Source organism: Zootermopsis nevadensis, unplaced genomic scaffold (assembly GCF_977971745.1).
Source record: "Zootermopsis nevadensis isolate Lab colony 2312 unplaced genomic scaffold, Znev_1.0 Znev_ptg000001l, whole genome shotgun sequence".
Classification (NCBI taxonomy): domain Eukaryota; kingdom Metazoa; phylum Arthropoda; class Insecta; order Blattodea; family Termopsidae; genus Zootermopsis; species Zootermopsis nevadensis.
In genome coordinates, this window is record NW_028259133.1 from 6086947 (window position 1) to 6103669 (window position 16723).

General features: G+C 35.5%; 3 protein-coding genes across 7 annotated transcripts in view; 1 reads left to right on the top strand and 2 right to left on the bottom strand.

Annotated features, from left to right (window-relative positions):
• Window positions 1-6811, bottom strand: part of LOC110829261 (trypsin-1-like) — an 18137-nt gene extending 11326 nt beyond the window's left edge. Inside the window, exons 1-2 of the mRNA XM_022062816.2 lie at window positions 6629-6811; window positions 1183-1295 (exon numbers count right to left, since the gene is read on the bottom strand). Of these exons, the coding sequence (XP_021918508.1) occupies window positions 1183-1295; window positions 6629-6734 (219 nt within the window). The 5' untranslated portion in view covers window positions 6735-6811. The remainder of the gene's footprint in view (window positions 1-1182; window positions 1296-6628) is intronic.
• The window catches only part of Epg5 (ectopic P-granules autophagy protein 5), an 82818-nt gene continuing 67307 nt past the window's right edge, over window positions 1213-16723 (bottom strand). For 2 of the 5 annotated variants that reach the window (XM_087358769.1, XM_022062819.2), the window contains one exon: window positions 14612-15858. In XM_087358769.1, coding sequence (XP_087214895.1) covers window positions 15781-15858 — 78 coding nt within the window. In that variant the 3' untranslated portion in view covers window positions 14612-15780. The other 3 variants (XM_087358827.1, XM_087358873.1, XM_087358791.1) reach the window with 3 other exon arrangements.
• Window positions 12384-14035, top strand: Lipt2 (Lipoyl(octanoyl) transferase 2). Its single transcript, XM_022062818.2, has 2 exons — window positions 12384-12831; window positions 13051-14035. The coding sequence occupies exon 2, from the start codon at window positions 13181-13183 to the stop codon at window positions 13898-13900; it is 720 nt and encodes a 239-aa protein (XP_021918510.1). The 5' UTR covers window positions 12384-12831; window positions 13051-13180; the 3' UTR covers window positions 13901-14035.

Below are 16723 nucleotides of genomic sequence, written 5' to 3' on the forward strand. Positions count from 1 at the left end.
TAAGAGACAAATAATCTGACGAGCACATACTATGTAAATTATAAAATATTTTCTTCTACAGTCCTTGTCCCTAACCTATAGAATACCTCACCTACAAGAGTGTACAAGGATTACAAGAGGGACATGAAACATTTTGGACCACACATGATGATAAAGAAAATCTTATATTAACAAATTAAAAATAATAACTTTACTACTCTGACTTTTAATAATTATTGCCCTTAACTCTTAATTAAATTAGTTTTTCCTTTAATGATCCTTATTATATGATTATTTATTTACTCTTAATGTATATATTTCATATTTTTTGTAACTTAAATGCTTTAGTGCAATTCATTCTTTCTTCACCCCTCCATTTTACAACTCAGAAATAATGCATATAATGTTTAATTGGGCACTGGGCTTATTCAAATAAATAAAATCATACAGACATAAATAAAAAACAAATACAGCACTGAAGTGTTTAAATGAACAAATAAAAATTACTAACTTGGAAAAGCTAAAAACCACAGTTCTACATAATTTCCTTGGTTAAATGAATAGCATATAGGACTTGAGGTTTTTATGGCAGTGAGTCTGAAGATTGCTGTCTTCTGAGTTGATGTGCTGTGTAGTCTGGTAGAAGTTTACTGACATTTCAGAGGTCCTTGCTGCCAGGAAGCAAGGACCTCTGAAACGTTGATATACTTATACCAGCCTACATGGCGCAACAACCCAGAAGACGGCAATCTTCATATGAATAGTAATTTTGCTGTCACTACCAATCAGTTTAGTGATTTAATTCAGTTTCAAGCAACATGCACTGTCTTGGAAAAGATTTGTGATAACAGTACTACATAATACAGCACAATTACAATTTACTTTTATGGCAGTAAGACAATAAACCAACACTGCACATCAACATACTTGAATTCTCACAGGCATAATGTAGATTACAACTTTCTGGGTTGTGATGCCCAATAGTTTTCAAGGTATAACCCTGAAGATGGATGTGATATGTTCCTCCTGAACAGTGGTAACCACAAGACTGCATGGCATCACAACCTAGAAGATCATAATCTGTACCAGCAATATTATTTTTCATTTAGATACAGGTACGATAATTTTATTATGATACATTAATGCTATCTGTGTGTGGAGAAAAATACCACATTTATTCAAAATAATTTTTAATAAACTCACCTGCCATGGCCATGCCCCTCTGGGGCTCTCCTTGCCATTAATGATGCGACCCTGCTCGAGCAATGATAAATTCCGAGGCTGCCTATGATTAAAAGCACCACTCACACCACATTCTGAAATAAAAAAGAATCTATGACAATTACAGAGAATTTAAAATAATATTTCAAATAAGAACTGTAATAACATCATAACCATTGCACACAACACGAGCATAAAATATAACTTCATATGGGTGGTACTATTAGCTGTAATAACCCAGAGTCCATTCTCAATGCTGGATTCACCACAGTAAGAAAGAAATTCGTTTTTGTTCACAGATGGCATTACAATGCACTTAAAAATATTGGTATACATAATACACCATTGTTTGGTATGCTATATACATTAATAAACATTTCAGAACAGCATATCATAAAGACATGTTGATATGAGGATGAAAATAAAAAAGCACAGGAGGGACTATGGTCACCGGGAGAACATTCCTGTATTTTAAAGCCTTTTCTGGTTGCAGATACATTAGTCACTGCCAAACAGACATTAAATTTCAATATTAATACTGAATACGCTAACCATGCTTAATGAACAATGTTTTACAGCTTACAACTACTGTGACATAATTATAGAAGTAAATGTTAATTTTAATCTTCAGTTACTGATTGTACTATAGTAACAGTCACTGGATTCTGTGCCCCTGGTCAAAAGTCAAACTGCCATACATGTCAGTGGAAAGGGACTGACAAGTGACGTCAAACTCTCTGATGAGTTTGCAGACTTGAAGAACCATGTTTAAGAAAATTTACAAGACTTGCAATCCAGTGACACTCATACTCATACAGAATGAGGCAATCAGGTCAATGGTAGAAATGTTTCAAGGTGTTCTCAACTTCAGATACCAAGAGTACATACAGCTTTGCAGTGCTTTCAAACAATGCCAATGTTGAATCATTTTACACATACTCTGCGTCAGAAAACTGTATGGTTTCTGATAACTTTGCGATGAAAGATATGACAAGACACTTTTATGGCTATATTCTCACAATGAAAAACCTCTACATTGTCACAGAAGAAAAACTGACTTTCTATGGTTCGACTATAGTGTTCTGGGTTTGACACTGTATTTTTGTATGTGACTACCAATGTTTCAGATAAATTTATTTCCTCTCCATGTACCTAGAATATGGAGTAATAAATTCCTTCAAAATGTTGATAACCACCTAGGAGACTATATGACATCATAAATCTGAACACTGCAACCCAAATCAACACTGCTGTTCGAACCCCAACTCTTATAACACACTAAGAGTGTCAAAATTTTAGTTTAAAAACATACAACATACCATCTTGCAGGACTGGTGAAATCAGTTAACTCTCCTGTACAATGAGGAACAAAATCTATACAACCAATATAGTTTATTATATAAACATCACACACATCAAATCAGTATCAATACTTAATACCTATTGGCACTACTTATTTCCACTAAATATTTCCAGTCAAACCATCACCATGTCAACAGTACAAGGCTTTTAAGATCAAGAGATAAATCCAGTGGTGAACCCATCATTGTATTTACAACATAATAAAAATATTATGAATTTTAAAAATTTTCTTAACTAGCTACTGAGGTGAAAATGCATTTTTAATATAGGAGGAAATATAAAGGTTAGAAAAAATAGTATTATTAGATAAAGTAAACAGTTTTCTGGATATTATCCATCGTCCAATACTAAATAAAACCAATAAAATTCAGAAAACTGTTTACTTCAACAATGCACCATCATCACAAACTTTTAGAATTGTGTATTATTAGATGTCTTCCATGCATAAACGTTAAAAATTATAATTAAGAGTTCCTTCTTATTATATGTTTCATCTTGTATTTATAAACAAGTTTGAAAGTTGAAGTTAAAATTAAAAGATATCTTTTAAATATTAAAAGATATCTTTTAAATATTAAAAGTGTTTAAAGAAGATCAGTGATGGTTTTTGAATGTGGCACTTCAGACAGATTTCTGGAAGAATTATTTTCAGTATGATGGTTATTAACTGTCCAAACTTCATTAAAAACCAGTCATGCCACCAAATGACATCACCACATTCCATTCCTAATGCACATTTTCAAATAGAGGCACCACTTTAGACCTTCCAATGAAACAGGAAAATCCAACATGGGGTTACAAAAAACAACACCTACTACTTTCTACAGTTAAAGCCCCACGTGTAGTATTAAAGACAAAAGAAAAAGAATCCATACAATTCAAGAATAAATGTTATGTCAAAAAATAATTATTATTTTTAGAATCATCAACAGTCTTCCATTTAAAAACTTTTAATGTTCAGAAGATCTCTTAATTTCATATTTAACTTTTAATCATCTGTAAATGCAGAAGACAACATTTCAAATAAGAAGCAACCACTGAATTTTAATGTTAAATGTTTTTCACAGAAGACATTTAATACTACAATTTCTTGTAAAATATCTCTACCTAAATTAGAAATTTGTTTCTATGTCAATAGCTAACTAAGACAAATGTTAAAAAATACACAATATTTTTACTACATCATATATCTGGTGCTGATTCCACCACTGGAAATATCAATCCATTAATCATTAGCAATAATAGTTGTGAGCCTTGTAGTTTATGTACTGGCAGTTCATATGATGGTTTACTTGAACCAAACATGCAACAGAAATTAACAATATTACATATTACTTATTACCAACTATATTTGTGTGTTTGTTATATATTAATCCAACTTGGATATAACTTACATAAATGGAATGCAATCTATGAAAATGTTGGGGGGGAGGGGACAGGTTGGAGGAAATAAAATGATTGAACATTATCATGAACCACCTCAATCCAACCAACACCTAAGACTATTTGTCCCCACTGTCCAAGCTACATGTCCAGCCCACTCTTTGATTTAACTTTTTGCAGCATCTGCTGGAGTATAATCAGTAAAATTAAATAGCCCCTTCATGTACTAAAATGAGCAAGATAAATTTAACTGTTCCAACAGTATCTAGACAAAGTAAATATTAAATGGTATGGCAAATGGTTAACCATCTTAATATAACATCTTAATTTTAAAATTTACAAGTATAATTCATTATCCACTTATAATTTTTGGTACTTTGTATATAAAAATAAAGCAAAATGTTGGTAATTTTCACTCTTGGTAATGAATAACATTTTACTGTTCTTTCACATCAACGTATCAAGGCCACTTGCTTATAAGCCAATTATCCAACCTAACAGACCTTCCAAGAACAATGTTAACATACAATGAAATAATTCCACATATGCAAAATGGCTGGAAATTATACATCACCTAATTTTTGTTTTATACATTTGTTATAACATATCCACACCAATCACAATGGTCGTTCAGGTATTCTTCCTTGAGATCGTGGGTTTGAATCCCAAGCATCAGCCAACACAACTAAAAACTCCTTCACATTACAGTTTCTGTTATCTTCAGGGACTGTTATATTAGTGAAAATGTTTAGTTACATTGTCTGATAGAATATAATTTTATCTGAAGAATAATCATTGTGTACTTTAAGGTACTTAACTTCTGCATCACAAAATAACTGACAAAAACTACTTATACTGTGTGTGTCTCATAGATCAGTGTTGCATTACATAAGATCTTCAGACATGAGATATTCAAAGTAAAATTAGGACTCACAAATGACTGAAATAAAAATGTCATTTCATTGAAAACTCTGCTTATCTGTGCTCCAGAAAACGTCCATTTTGAAAGTCGTGTTACAGAGCGAAAATTCACTCAAGCTTAAAATTGTTCCACTGGAGAAAGGTCGAAACGTGTTAACATTTTACAAGGACAATAGAAATGGTTGGATGAGCAACAGTGAAAATTACAAATACGACATATTCAACGAAATAACGTACACATCTTCCAGATAAAAAAAAGATCCACAGAAAAGGAGTTTGTAAATGTTTTACATTTCAGTTAGGTTAGATTCCAGTACATTTTAGGATGCAATTAATCTCTATAAACAACCCGAAAAAGCGAAAGTGCGATTCGTAGCCTGCACACAACACTTCAACTGGTTCTGAGGCCAAGCTGTCAATGCCTGCGGGAGTCATTAAGAATGACTGAAGATCAGCGTAATCGAAAGTAGCGTGGCTACTCGGCCGCGAGGTACAAAAACGTAACCTTGTTAGAAGATTTTTAAGCCTACCGTTTCGAATTGGGTCATACGTGTTAGAGACGTTTTAGTAACGTAAACAATTTCCCATCACGAGATTATCTCCAAAACATCCTCAGTTATCGCCCAAACACCGAAAGCTTTATTTTTTCACATGTGGAAAAGCTGGCTTAAGTACTATTGCACCAGGCACAGGCAGGAGCTGCTAGTGCTTCCATGATCGTATCACTGGAAGCATGCATTTTAAAACGATTATGGGTGGTCCTCTTCTGGCCGCCTTCCACTCCTGAACAGAAATGTCTTCTAACCTGAACATAGACGCGACGCGTTCCTTTGAAACGACAGTACCAGTTACATCACTGTTCAGAAGAGCACGATCCACATTTCACGACCACGGAAACCTCTGGGTTACTGCAAAACCGCATGAACAATGTACCAAGTTACGAAGGACTATTTCATCCTATAAGGCCTGAAGTTCGTCTTAATAGTATTTACATTTCAGTTATCTCCGCAAAGAAAACACAACACATCTCCATTAAAAGGATAAATTGGTTAATGATATTTAAGTAAATGATTTATTTCCTTTTATAAATCAGGATTAAATAATAATAAATTTTAAAACAATTTTGAAAAGGATAATTTATTTATTAATATATTCCCCCGAGTTGAAATAATGTTATCTATACATTTTGTAGCCAGTGCAGGACCTAGAGATTTGAAAAAAAAATCACCACTTATTAATAATGCGTGCCAATTAACTTCGAAACATTTTACTTTCAATTCCTTGGCACAGAGCTATTCATGTTCTCAGAATATTGTTATCAAAGGTGAAAATATTTTTTAAAAATAATAGAAGACTAAACCACAGATCAATTACGGCCCCATGTTGTGGTCTTCTGTCCATTTCATAGTTCATACGATAAAGACTGACAAAGTTATTAATTATAATATGCCAAAATGAAACCCTTTTTTGTAAGATAATTCGTCATTTTACATATACAGCAGACAATGAACTATCACCTTCGCTATGAAAAGTCTCTGTACCGAATTAAGAATAAACAAATCTAAAAAATGAACGTCTTTATAAGATGAACAATGCTGATTATATGTGCACCAATTATTTTCTAAACAAGATCTCATAAATCATGAATGTGTGTGTATATATATATATATATATATACACATATTCATGATATATATATATACACATACACACACACAAATAATAGACTTTTTCAAGGTCCAAGTAAAGTGCAATTTATTACCTCGACTGCTCTGTGGAGATCCCAAGGGAAAACAGAAAACCGCCAGTAGTAGTACACACACTAAATAATAATTACCGTTACAAATGTCTGCGTCATATGTAATCATAGCGATCACTTCCCGAAAATTAGCAAAAATGAGCGGTACTGAATGAACAGCTCCATCTGTTCATGAACATTTTTGTTCAAACAACGCACACACGGCACAAAAGAAACACTTCTAAGACGTGGGGGGAAAAGGAAAAATGCACGTGTCACGTCAGGAATAAATGTTCACACTTTCATACCAAGTAACTGTCTGTCACAAGTAAGAGACGTACTGGTGATGCCGATGGTCACTTCGGTGCGACTGATCTTAAGATTATGCAGAGTGCACTGCACTCAAAAAGTCACTTGCTACCTAATAAAATTGTACACAACTGAAAATCTAGGGCACTAACCCACATTTAGGTCCTTGGATGAGGGTGGAGTGGGGGAGTAGAAAATCATGTAAGGTACATGACAGAATGTCAACAAATGCAGACGTGATCGTAATATCAGCAGAGCAAGTAGGCCTATCTCGTTTGTGGCTGCCATATATGCATTAGCTTACGATGAAGACGTAAGGGTGCACCCGTTTCTACGATCCTGCACGTAAAGGTATTTTATTTATTTTTGTTCTTTCGTTTCTATGAATCTCTCAGTATCCTAGTTCCACTTTCATCTTAACTTAGAAAACGATTCCATTTTACTTTCACTTCACGTTCTACTACGTGTGTTGAAAAACGAGACAATCTCAGTTTCTACCACAGTGAGTGTCATTTCAATTTGCCGGTCTTCCTTTCTTTTGTAACGTAGTACTGACGACAAATATTGTAATAGTCTGCGTACCTTATTTGTGGAAAATCTTCAGTTGACATATCTAATTATAAATTTAATCTGTACATCTATAATACAAAACAAGCTCGGAAGCCGTATTCCATACCGGAATACACACACCATCTTTATGCATTTCGAGAAATTAAATCGACAGTTCTCATTTTGACCACCAAATCGCAGCCATGTCTACCACACGACTTTCCTCATCCGTCATTTTATCAACGCTCGTGGGATATTTAAAAGTACAATTTTGAGATTGTGGAGAATAGCACATACTCCACATAAATTTTCATCCAAATCCGTCCAGTATTTCACGAGTAGAATCGACTGGGCAGGATAGACACGACCAGTCCATAATGCGTTCTCCCAACGCACTTCAAGCAAACAGCACATAATAAACTGCACTTTATAGTAATAAGTAACCTTTGCATCATTGGTTCTTCTTACGTGAAAGAAAATACAAAATGACTGTTCACGGCAAACCAAGACAACTGAAACTTCCAGCATGAATCTCGTAAACTTCACATCAATTGTATTATTCCACGTTATCAAAGAAAAAAACTTTTATTTTCCTATAATAAAACTGTTCGTATACGTATACAGGTGAATACTGTGCATTCCTTGGTCATTCAAATCGCTAATTTCAATTAAATATTTTGAGTCACCTTTTCAGGTCCTCACGGCAGAGTATAAAGATAACTGTTTTGAATCTGATGTATTAAGTGAAGCTTTGAATCTGTTGGTACAATGGGTACAACATTTACTGTCGGAAACCATGGGCATCTCAGTATTCACGAAGTTTAATTTCTCAACATGTGATTGTGATTTGCGTTACTCTATGTATGTTGTGTATGTTTTGACATGATTTCTGCTAGTGATTCTACCTCCTTCTTCGGTACTTACGAAAGCAGAATTGAAATGTTACCTTCTCCAATGCTATCTTAGGCCGGGCGCAAACGGAGCCACTAGTGGCCGCCACTTGTGGATAAGCACGACCACTAGTGGTCGCCACTTTATGCAGACATTTTCCCCAACCGCGCGTCAGTAGCACAATGGACTCCGATATGGAAGCATTGGTCGCAATACTAATAATACGACAACGCCGACGTAAACGACGACAAAGACAGCGCCGTTTTTGGATACATCCAATATTGCGAACTCGCAGCGAATACGGCCATTTTACTTTTTGAGGAGGTAACGAGGCACGAAGATAATTTTTTTAAGTATTTTCGAATGAGTTTGACAACATTCAATGAATTATTGTCCTTGTTACAAGATCGTTTAAAACGCCAAGATACCATGAGAGAAAGCATACACAGAACAGCAACTGACCTGACTGCCCTGCCAGCTGTGTTGAGGGTAGTGGGTGGGGAGCTAGGGTTTTTATGGCGGACGCTAGTGGCTACGTTTGCGCGGGATAAACAGTGGTCGGAGGCAGCCACAAGTAGCGAGACACGGCCACTACCGCAGCGAGTGGCCCGGTCGGGCCACTACGAACGCCGTGTCTGCGCTGAGTCTATTAAAACTCCATACAAAATACAGTCCGCAGCTTGTGGCGGCCACAAGTGGCTCCGTTTGCGCCCGGCCTTAGTCTTACATGTAGGGGAAGTGGGGGGAATCGCGCCACCTTAAGGGAAAATTCAATTTTCTTTCTTCTGTCAAAGCACGGATGGGATTCCTTACAACTTTAGCACCCTCAGGAAGAGGACGAAAATGGTTCTCGAAAGTGTTTTCTCCATTAAAACACCTTACATGGCTGGTAGCCCGAGAAGAATTCATTATACTTAGTTACCGTGAAAGGCTCAGATCACATTTCATCATGAAGACAACACACGGAGAATTTTGTATTATTTTCTGCTCTACATACGATTTTTTGACAAAATTTTGCAAAAGCACATTTGGTGAACTTTCCCCGATATACGGGGTAATTCTGCCACGTGCCTGGGGCAATACCACCCTATACAAATCCCATGAAGATAAAGACAATGCTTTAAGTTTACATTTTTTATTCATAGTATTTTGTATGGTTCTTTGAAGTTTTACAAAATATTACCACAAAATACAACTAGGAACTTCCATTTAGTTAGGATATATACAGGGAAAAAGAAATATGTGACAGCTCTAATCACATAGGTAACTCATAGCAAATTTCCCTGATAAAATCAACTACAGAATCTGCTTAACAGATCTTAATCCAGGGCTGATGAAGACTTTATGCTGGTACTGGGGCATCACCCTGATGACGGTAGCAGTATGACCTCTGAACGTTGGTAAACATCGACCAGACTACACAGCGCAACAACCCAGAAGACAGAAATCTTCATATTCAATGCTGTGAAAACCTCATATCTCACATTCAAATTCTTGTCACGAAAATCGTTCACAATCATCTTAATGAAAGTCACTAGGTGTCCATTGAAAATGATGTAATAACAACAGGAGTGAAGCAGTATTCAGGAAAGGCACTATGGACAGGAGAGTAGAACAACCAGAGCAGTCTGCTCTGCTCCAGCTCACCTTTTGCGTCTCAGAAACTATGCTCTGACTGGCAAGAGGATACCACTTCTACCTTCAAAATGATTGTCCCAAGTAAGTGGTTAGTACTACTTCATATTCATGTGGTCCCAGCTGTAAATCTTGGCATAGAAACTGCCTATCCTTTCTCACCAAGCAAATTCTGGGATAGTACCTTAAATTAGGCAATGACTGGTTCCTTCCACAACCTTTCCAGTTCATTATTCATGAATAATTTCCCAATCCAATGCTATATAGTTTTAACTACTGACACAGTCATCAAATAAATCACATATCAATTCTTCCCTGCAGTGTTCCACCTATTTATCATTATTGTGAAACAAGTGAAATTCGTTGGGTGATGAAAATTTTTTAAAATCACTATTTGCACTACTTAAACACTTTTAATATTTAATAATTCAGTCCATACTGCAAAGAACACTTCACCATTATAAGGTTAAATGGTTGATGCAGTTTAGGGAAATAATCATATTTTATTCTGAGAATCATACAAAACTACATAATGCAGTGTTACTGACATAGGAGTTGTTGGCCCAGGTCAAGGACCAATGGAGGGCTTTGGTTAATTTGATGATGAACCTTTGGGTTCCATAAGCTATCTAGTTAGTTAGTGTTACTGACTGTTAAATCAGATGGTACATACTGTTACCACTTGGCTGAAAAGGGTTAAACAGTATTATATTGTTTTTAAACAATTTAATAAAAAAGCATCTTTTCCTGTGTTTCTATATGGGGCCTATGAACTGTCCACACATGTTCTGCAGATTGGGTACTACTGTCCAACTTTTCAATCCATGTGATTTCTGGTCAGCATCCTGAGTATCATATACATATGTGTATAAATCTGGCCCTCAACAGTCTGGACATTAATCCTTCTGACTTCCTTCTTAAGGGATTGCATGAAGGTAAAACTATTTCCAAAGACATTGGTCTGACTGATACTGTTGGTCATCCAGCTGTGTCAAGAGATTACAGAAGATGTGCCATCAAGCGATCCACACATACTCATCCAACTTTTAGAAGTTGTACAGCAAAATGGCAATCACACTGAACCTGTACTCCATTAAGGATAAATCTCCATGTCTTGGTGTGTATGTTCATACCCAGATTTATTTATTTACAGTCTATTTAACAATGCTGTCAATAGAACAGACTATATAGTGTTGAATATAAGATGAGTAATTAATTCTAAAGGATTTGGATGTAAGCAATCATGGACTAAATGAAGGTATTATCTCAGAATTTCCCTGAAGGGACTGAGTAAAACCACAAAATCATGACAGCCAATCAATAGCGTGAAATTTTAATCCAGGAACTTCAAAACTTGAAGCAGGAGTGTTAACCACTCAGCTACAATGTCCAGTCATACAAAGATCTGTACCATAAGTAAGTGGGACCCTGTTCACCATGGCATGACATGTTGTCAGATTGTGGATGGAGGAAAAGGCCTCTAGATACAGAGTGTAACTGAGAATATATTGAATAAACAGTTGCAGACAACTGGCATGGGGCAGTCTTCCAGCTATGGGGTTGAGCAGGGGCTAACAAATTCTGAAAAAGCCTTCACGTTTCATAAAGAAGGCATGAATTTTCTCAACTAGCTAATCAGCTATCAGCTTCTCAAGATGTGAAAGTAAATTAATGTTAGTTTAAAAATGGGATCATTTTGTGCACAATCCTGTAGCTACTGCATGGCTCTGCATACTTCAGTGATGAAGCAAATAAATTAACCAAAACTACTATTGTGATAATGTAATGCAAAGAAAGTGAACAAAATACATGTTTTCAGTACTTCAGTATGATGTTTTGTACATTTCTGGGCCCCTTACCAAAATGTTCCTATTGTATATTAGAAAAATTAAGTACTATTAATTTGCCTTGGGTGTGACAACACCATGTGGCTAATACTGATAGTAGCTCTGGCTATATAGAGTTGAATAAAAGAATGAATAATAAATTAACTTAAATTATATGAAATTTAGAGGTTATGGCCTAATTTAATGTATTTGGTCAGGACATGCCTTGAGGGACTGATGAAAACCATGACAAATTAGTCACGACAGATGTTCTGTGGGTCAAAATTTGAGACTTTTATTTAATTAGGAAATGCCTCAGAAATGTGACAGATGGACATATACTTACATTTGTGCATATACAGGTTTCTTCCTTTTCCCTCTAACACAATGGATACCATGATGTTATAATATATATAAAACACGCAATATTTATGAATGCCCAATAGAAAAAATTATAGACAATTAAATTAATAAAATAACACTTTTACACTTTACTTCATATGTTAGAAATGAATCACTTTCAACCTCTAACCTATACACATACTAATGGCCAAAATGTACATTACCTGAAAAGTCAGTAATTATAAAATTTATTGTGAGATTAATTTTATAATGTAACAACCGGAAATACTTTTTAAACTTAAATGTCTTGGTGTAGGGTAAGGTAATATATTTTTACAAACTACGACTAAACACAAAATGGCTGCTTCTAGACTATGACCCAGTATGTAACCGGCCATATTGTGTACCAATCTAGCAGACAACAAACCTGCTGGTTTTATCGCCGATTCAAATCTGTATTGGGCTGCCAGAAATAGACTAATGGCAGAGAGGCTTAAGTCTGGCGTAGGATAAAAAAAACCCTACTGAAGGAAACAAATGGCATTACGAATGTGTAAAACAAACTGTACTGTTCCCAACTGGAAATGAGACTCAGTAAGAATTATCCTGTACGTGAAAGTGATTACAAATGTATCCAACCCAAAAGTTTCCTAACCTCTTCGGCAAGACAGAAATGTATGTAACCTTAAGTTGTATATTTGTATTTGTCTTTATGAAGCATGGTGATATGTTGTGCACTTGAAGTTGTGTAGTGTGATACAAGCTAGACTATTAATGTTAACAAAGTGTTTGTTTTATCAGAACTTGCATAACAAAGAGCTCATAGTCTTTTGTGAGACCTTGAACTATTTTCATGTGCTGTAACTTAATATCTGCATTCACTTTGTCATTCAGGCTTCACTGCTGGTGTATAATTATCTCAAAATGAAACCTCAGTGGCCTGACTAGCAATAAAGACTATCCAAAAGTTTTGTGGATTATTATCTACATCTGTGAAATAAGTTTCAGCAGTTTGTTAAGAAATATGGGTGTTATAGTTAGAGTGCTACAAGCTGGGAGAATGAGTTACATACCTGCCCTGAAACTTCAACAGTTATTGGAAGGTCATCATAAATCATCAAAGGAAGCTACTGCAATTAAAGATACGCTCATTTTGGTTGAACACTTTCCTGTGTACACTGTTGGAATCAGATCAAACGATTACTCCAAGGAAACTGAGGATAAACTAGTGTCACTGGGTGCAGATTTTCATCGTACTAACAGAGGTGGTCTCATAACCTTCCATGGGCCTGGTCAGCTTGTTGTATATCCAATTCTCAACCTCAAGAATTATAAACCTAGTGTACGGTGGTATGTTCATCAAATCGAACAAACTGTCATAGATGTATGCACTGAGATGGGGATAGAAGCAGAGACTTCACCTTATACTGGTGTATGGGTTGGTGGCCGCAAGATATGTGCAATTGGGATCCATGGTAGCAGGTTCATTACAACACATGGATTGGCCTTGAATTGTAACACAAATCTGGAATGGTTTTCACATATTGTGCCCTGTGGTATTAAAGGAAAAGAAGTTACTTCTTTGTCAAGAGAAATGGGAAGGGAATGTACAATTGAAGAAGTGTTACCAATCTTTCTAAATTCTTTTAGTAAATTGTTCGGATGTATTCTTTGTGATTTTAGTAAAGAAGACACTGATAAAATATTTAAAGATATTGGGAAAGATAACAGAACTTTAAATTAATGAAGGTTTAAAAATTCAAAAGTGGAAGTTAAGACAGTCTTCTTACAGGTAATATTATTTGTAATTTTTTGTTTCCTGGTGGAACTCAAGAAATGGGTAACTTAAAGAACATCAATAAATGTAGATTTATATGAATTTTTATGTTCCACATAATTGTTTCATACTCTGCAGATTTGACCTTTAGAATATGTGTGGGTCCATATGCAAATGTGATATGTGTTTAGTTACAATTGTCCCACCTCCGGAATGCTACATTTTTGTACCATTCACTGGGTGGCTGGTGTGTAGGTAGTCTGATACAACAAACACATTCTGTTGATGAAAGACTCTTGGGTCACAAGCCGCGTCAGGTGTCTGAAAGGTGAATAAACCATAACTTCTGCCAATGTTTTGAGAACAATATCTGTTCTCATCCTCAGGGCTGCTGGGTAACCAGTCCATTCCTTTGTTACGGAGCAGCCCTGAGGATGAGTGCAGAGATTGTTTTCAAAACATTGGCAGAAGATATGGTTTATTCACCTTTCAGCCACCTGATGCAACTTGAAACCCAAGAATCTTTCATTAACTTCAGTCGCCACGAAAGCTTCACTTTATAAAACACATTCTGTGTACTTTCAAGGTTAGTCACACAGTGGCAGCAGGAGTTTCACTGCTATGGATGTCACAATATAAACACTGCATGCTTATATTACAAGAACAGAAGAGACAGCCTGATATATTCACAGCTTATATTTGGCATTCAATAACAAAACCCTTATTTTAGTACTATGTCTCTGCATAACAGAAACAGATACAAGCAGGATCTTGATTACTGAGTCATTTGTGTGCAAATGCTTTCCATTCTAGATAGCTACTGACATTTCTGCCTGCCAAAAATGGGAAACATGTCGGCAGCAAGCATTTAATGGTTCTGCAAGAGACAGTGCAAAACCTGAGCTAGAAAACCAAAAACTCATCCATCAGCCAATAAACGAATCTGCACTATATAACAAACATCCAAAGTCACTTCCAAGATCACTCAATAAGACAGCAAACTAGCACTGATCTAAACCACGTGAATGAATGAATGAATGAACGAAGTTTGCTAATTTCTTTAAAAGACTGATTACATGTTCTATATTTACAAGTTTTGAACACAGAACTTCATGATGAATAACACTACAAACGTCACTGAACTTACAGTTAGGTGTCAATACATTTAGTTTATCTTGCAATTTTGTCACAAACGCACCTTTCTTTCTAAGTAATGCAATAGATCCACAAGCTGTTATACATATCAGTCTTGATAAAGAAAGTTCATACTTGTCCAAAAGTTCTTTCACACAGTTAAAGATATCTTTTCTACTTAAAGTATAAAGAAGGGCAATAATTTGAAGAAGTTATTCTGTTATTTTCATCATTTGTGTGACACCACCATTCCTTTCAGTGATGACAATGGAAAAAGTTTTAAAAAAGTTACACTTTTGACTTTAAAAAAGTTACACTTTTGACTTTAAATTGGTCACCTATCATTTGACATCCCATTTATCCTTTTTGCCATTGTTCTTTATGACAATGAAATGTCTAGTGCTTTCACTTTTTCAGGACATAAAACTTCAAATGTTCTTATCATATACTCCATTATAAATTCACCTCCAGTGAAAGGCCAGTTTGAATGCTGCACTATAAATTTTTATAGAATGTAAATGACTTCATCCATAGATTCATTTTCTTTATAAACATGAATAAAAATATGTTGTTTCTTACTACATGTGAACTTCAACACCTGCAGCTTTTCTTCTCCTGCCGTTCCTATCAATAAATTGTATCATGACTCAAATACTTTTATGCCTCTTAAATAATTTTACCTTTCACCTGAAATAAGATAGTTCCCATTTTTCCTAAAATGCACATCTATCCTCTTCAGTTTTCCAATTCTTGCCAGTACCTGGTTTCAATGACATTGTGATTCCATCTGACTTTATAACAGAACAAAACAATTAAGAAAACTGAAAGCAATCTTGTATTTGAGACCATCTGTACAGCAACTGAAATGAATCCATGGCTCACTCACCCTTTTCCAACCTCCAACTCTGTCATAGGTTATAAATCAGATTAAAGCCAGCCTAGATACAGTGAGAGAAGCATTACTGCCCCAAGTTCCCACTGTAATTTGTTACCAATAATCACTTGTAAAACAGACATTCTGCAACAGTGTAACATTTAGCTCATGCAAATCTATTCCTTACCTGAAAATTGGTGTTTATAATTCTTCCACCATAATTTACTATTACATTCATACCCGTGCTGTACGATAAGACATTCTGAGGCCAAACATGTATAATTCAAGAATGAGTTGCACTGCATAAAACATCAGAGAGGGCCACAGGTTTTACATGCAGTAACTAAACAGTTCAAAAGCCTGCACACCTATGGAGCAAAGTTTCCACTCTTATGCTCAGTGGGCATTATTATTTTATAAAGAAATTTGGTCTTTAATTTCTCTGAAGGCAACGTTGTCCCTGGTGGTTAACCTTGCAGACGTATGGGGCAGTGGAGGTAGAGCTTAAGAAAAGATGCATATTTTCTGAAAACCTATTACCACACAAAATTTAGGACCCTACATTATGTGACACTAACATAGCTCCTATCTCATAAATTTACACAACTACATGTTGGTATTATTGATGGCAGAAAATTAAATTAAAATGTACAAAGCTAGATGCCTCGATCCCATGATGTTAACCTTTAAAGACCCAATATGTCTTTTAAGACATGGAAGTGGTATCCCTATGTAGGATTTGAGGTTTTCACAGCTGTGAGTCTGAAGATGGTTGTCTTCTG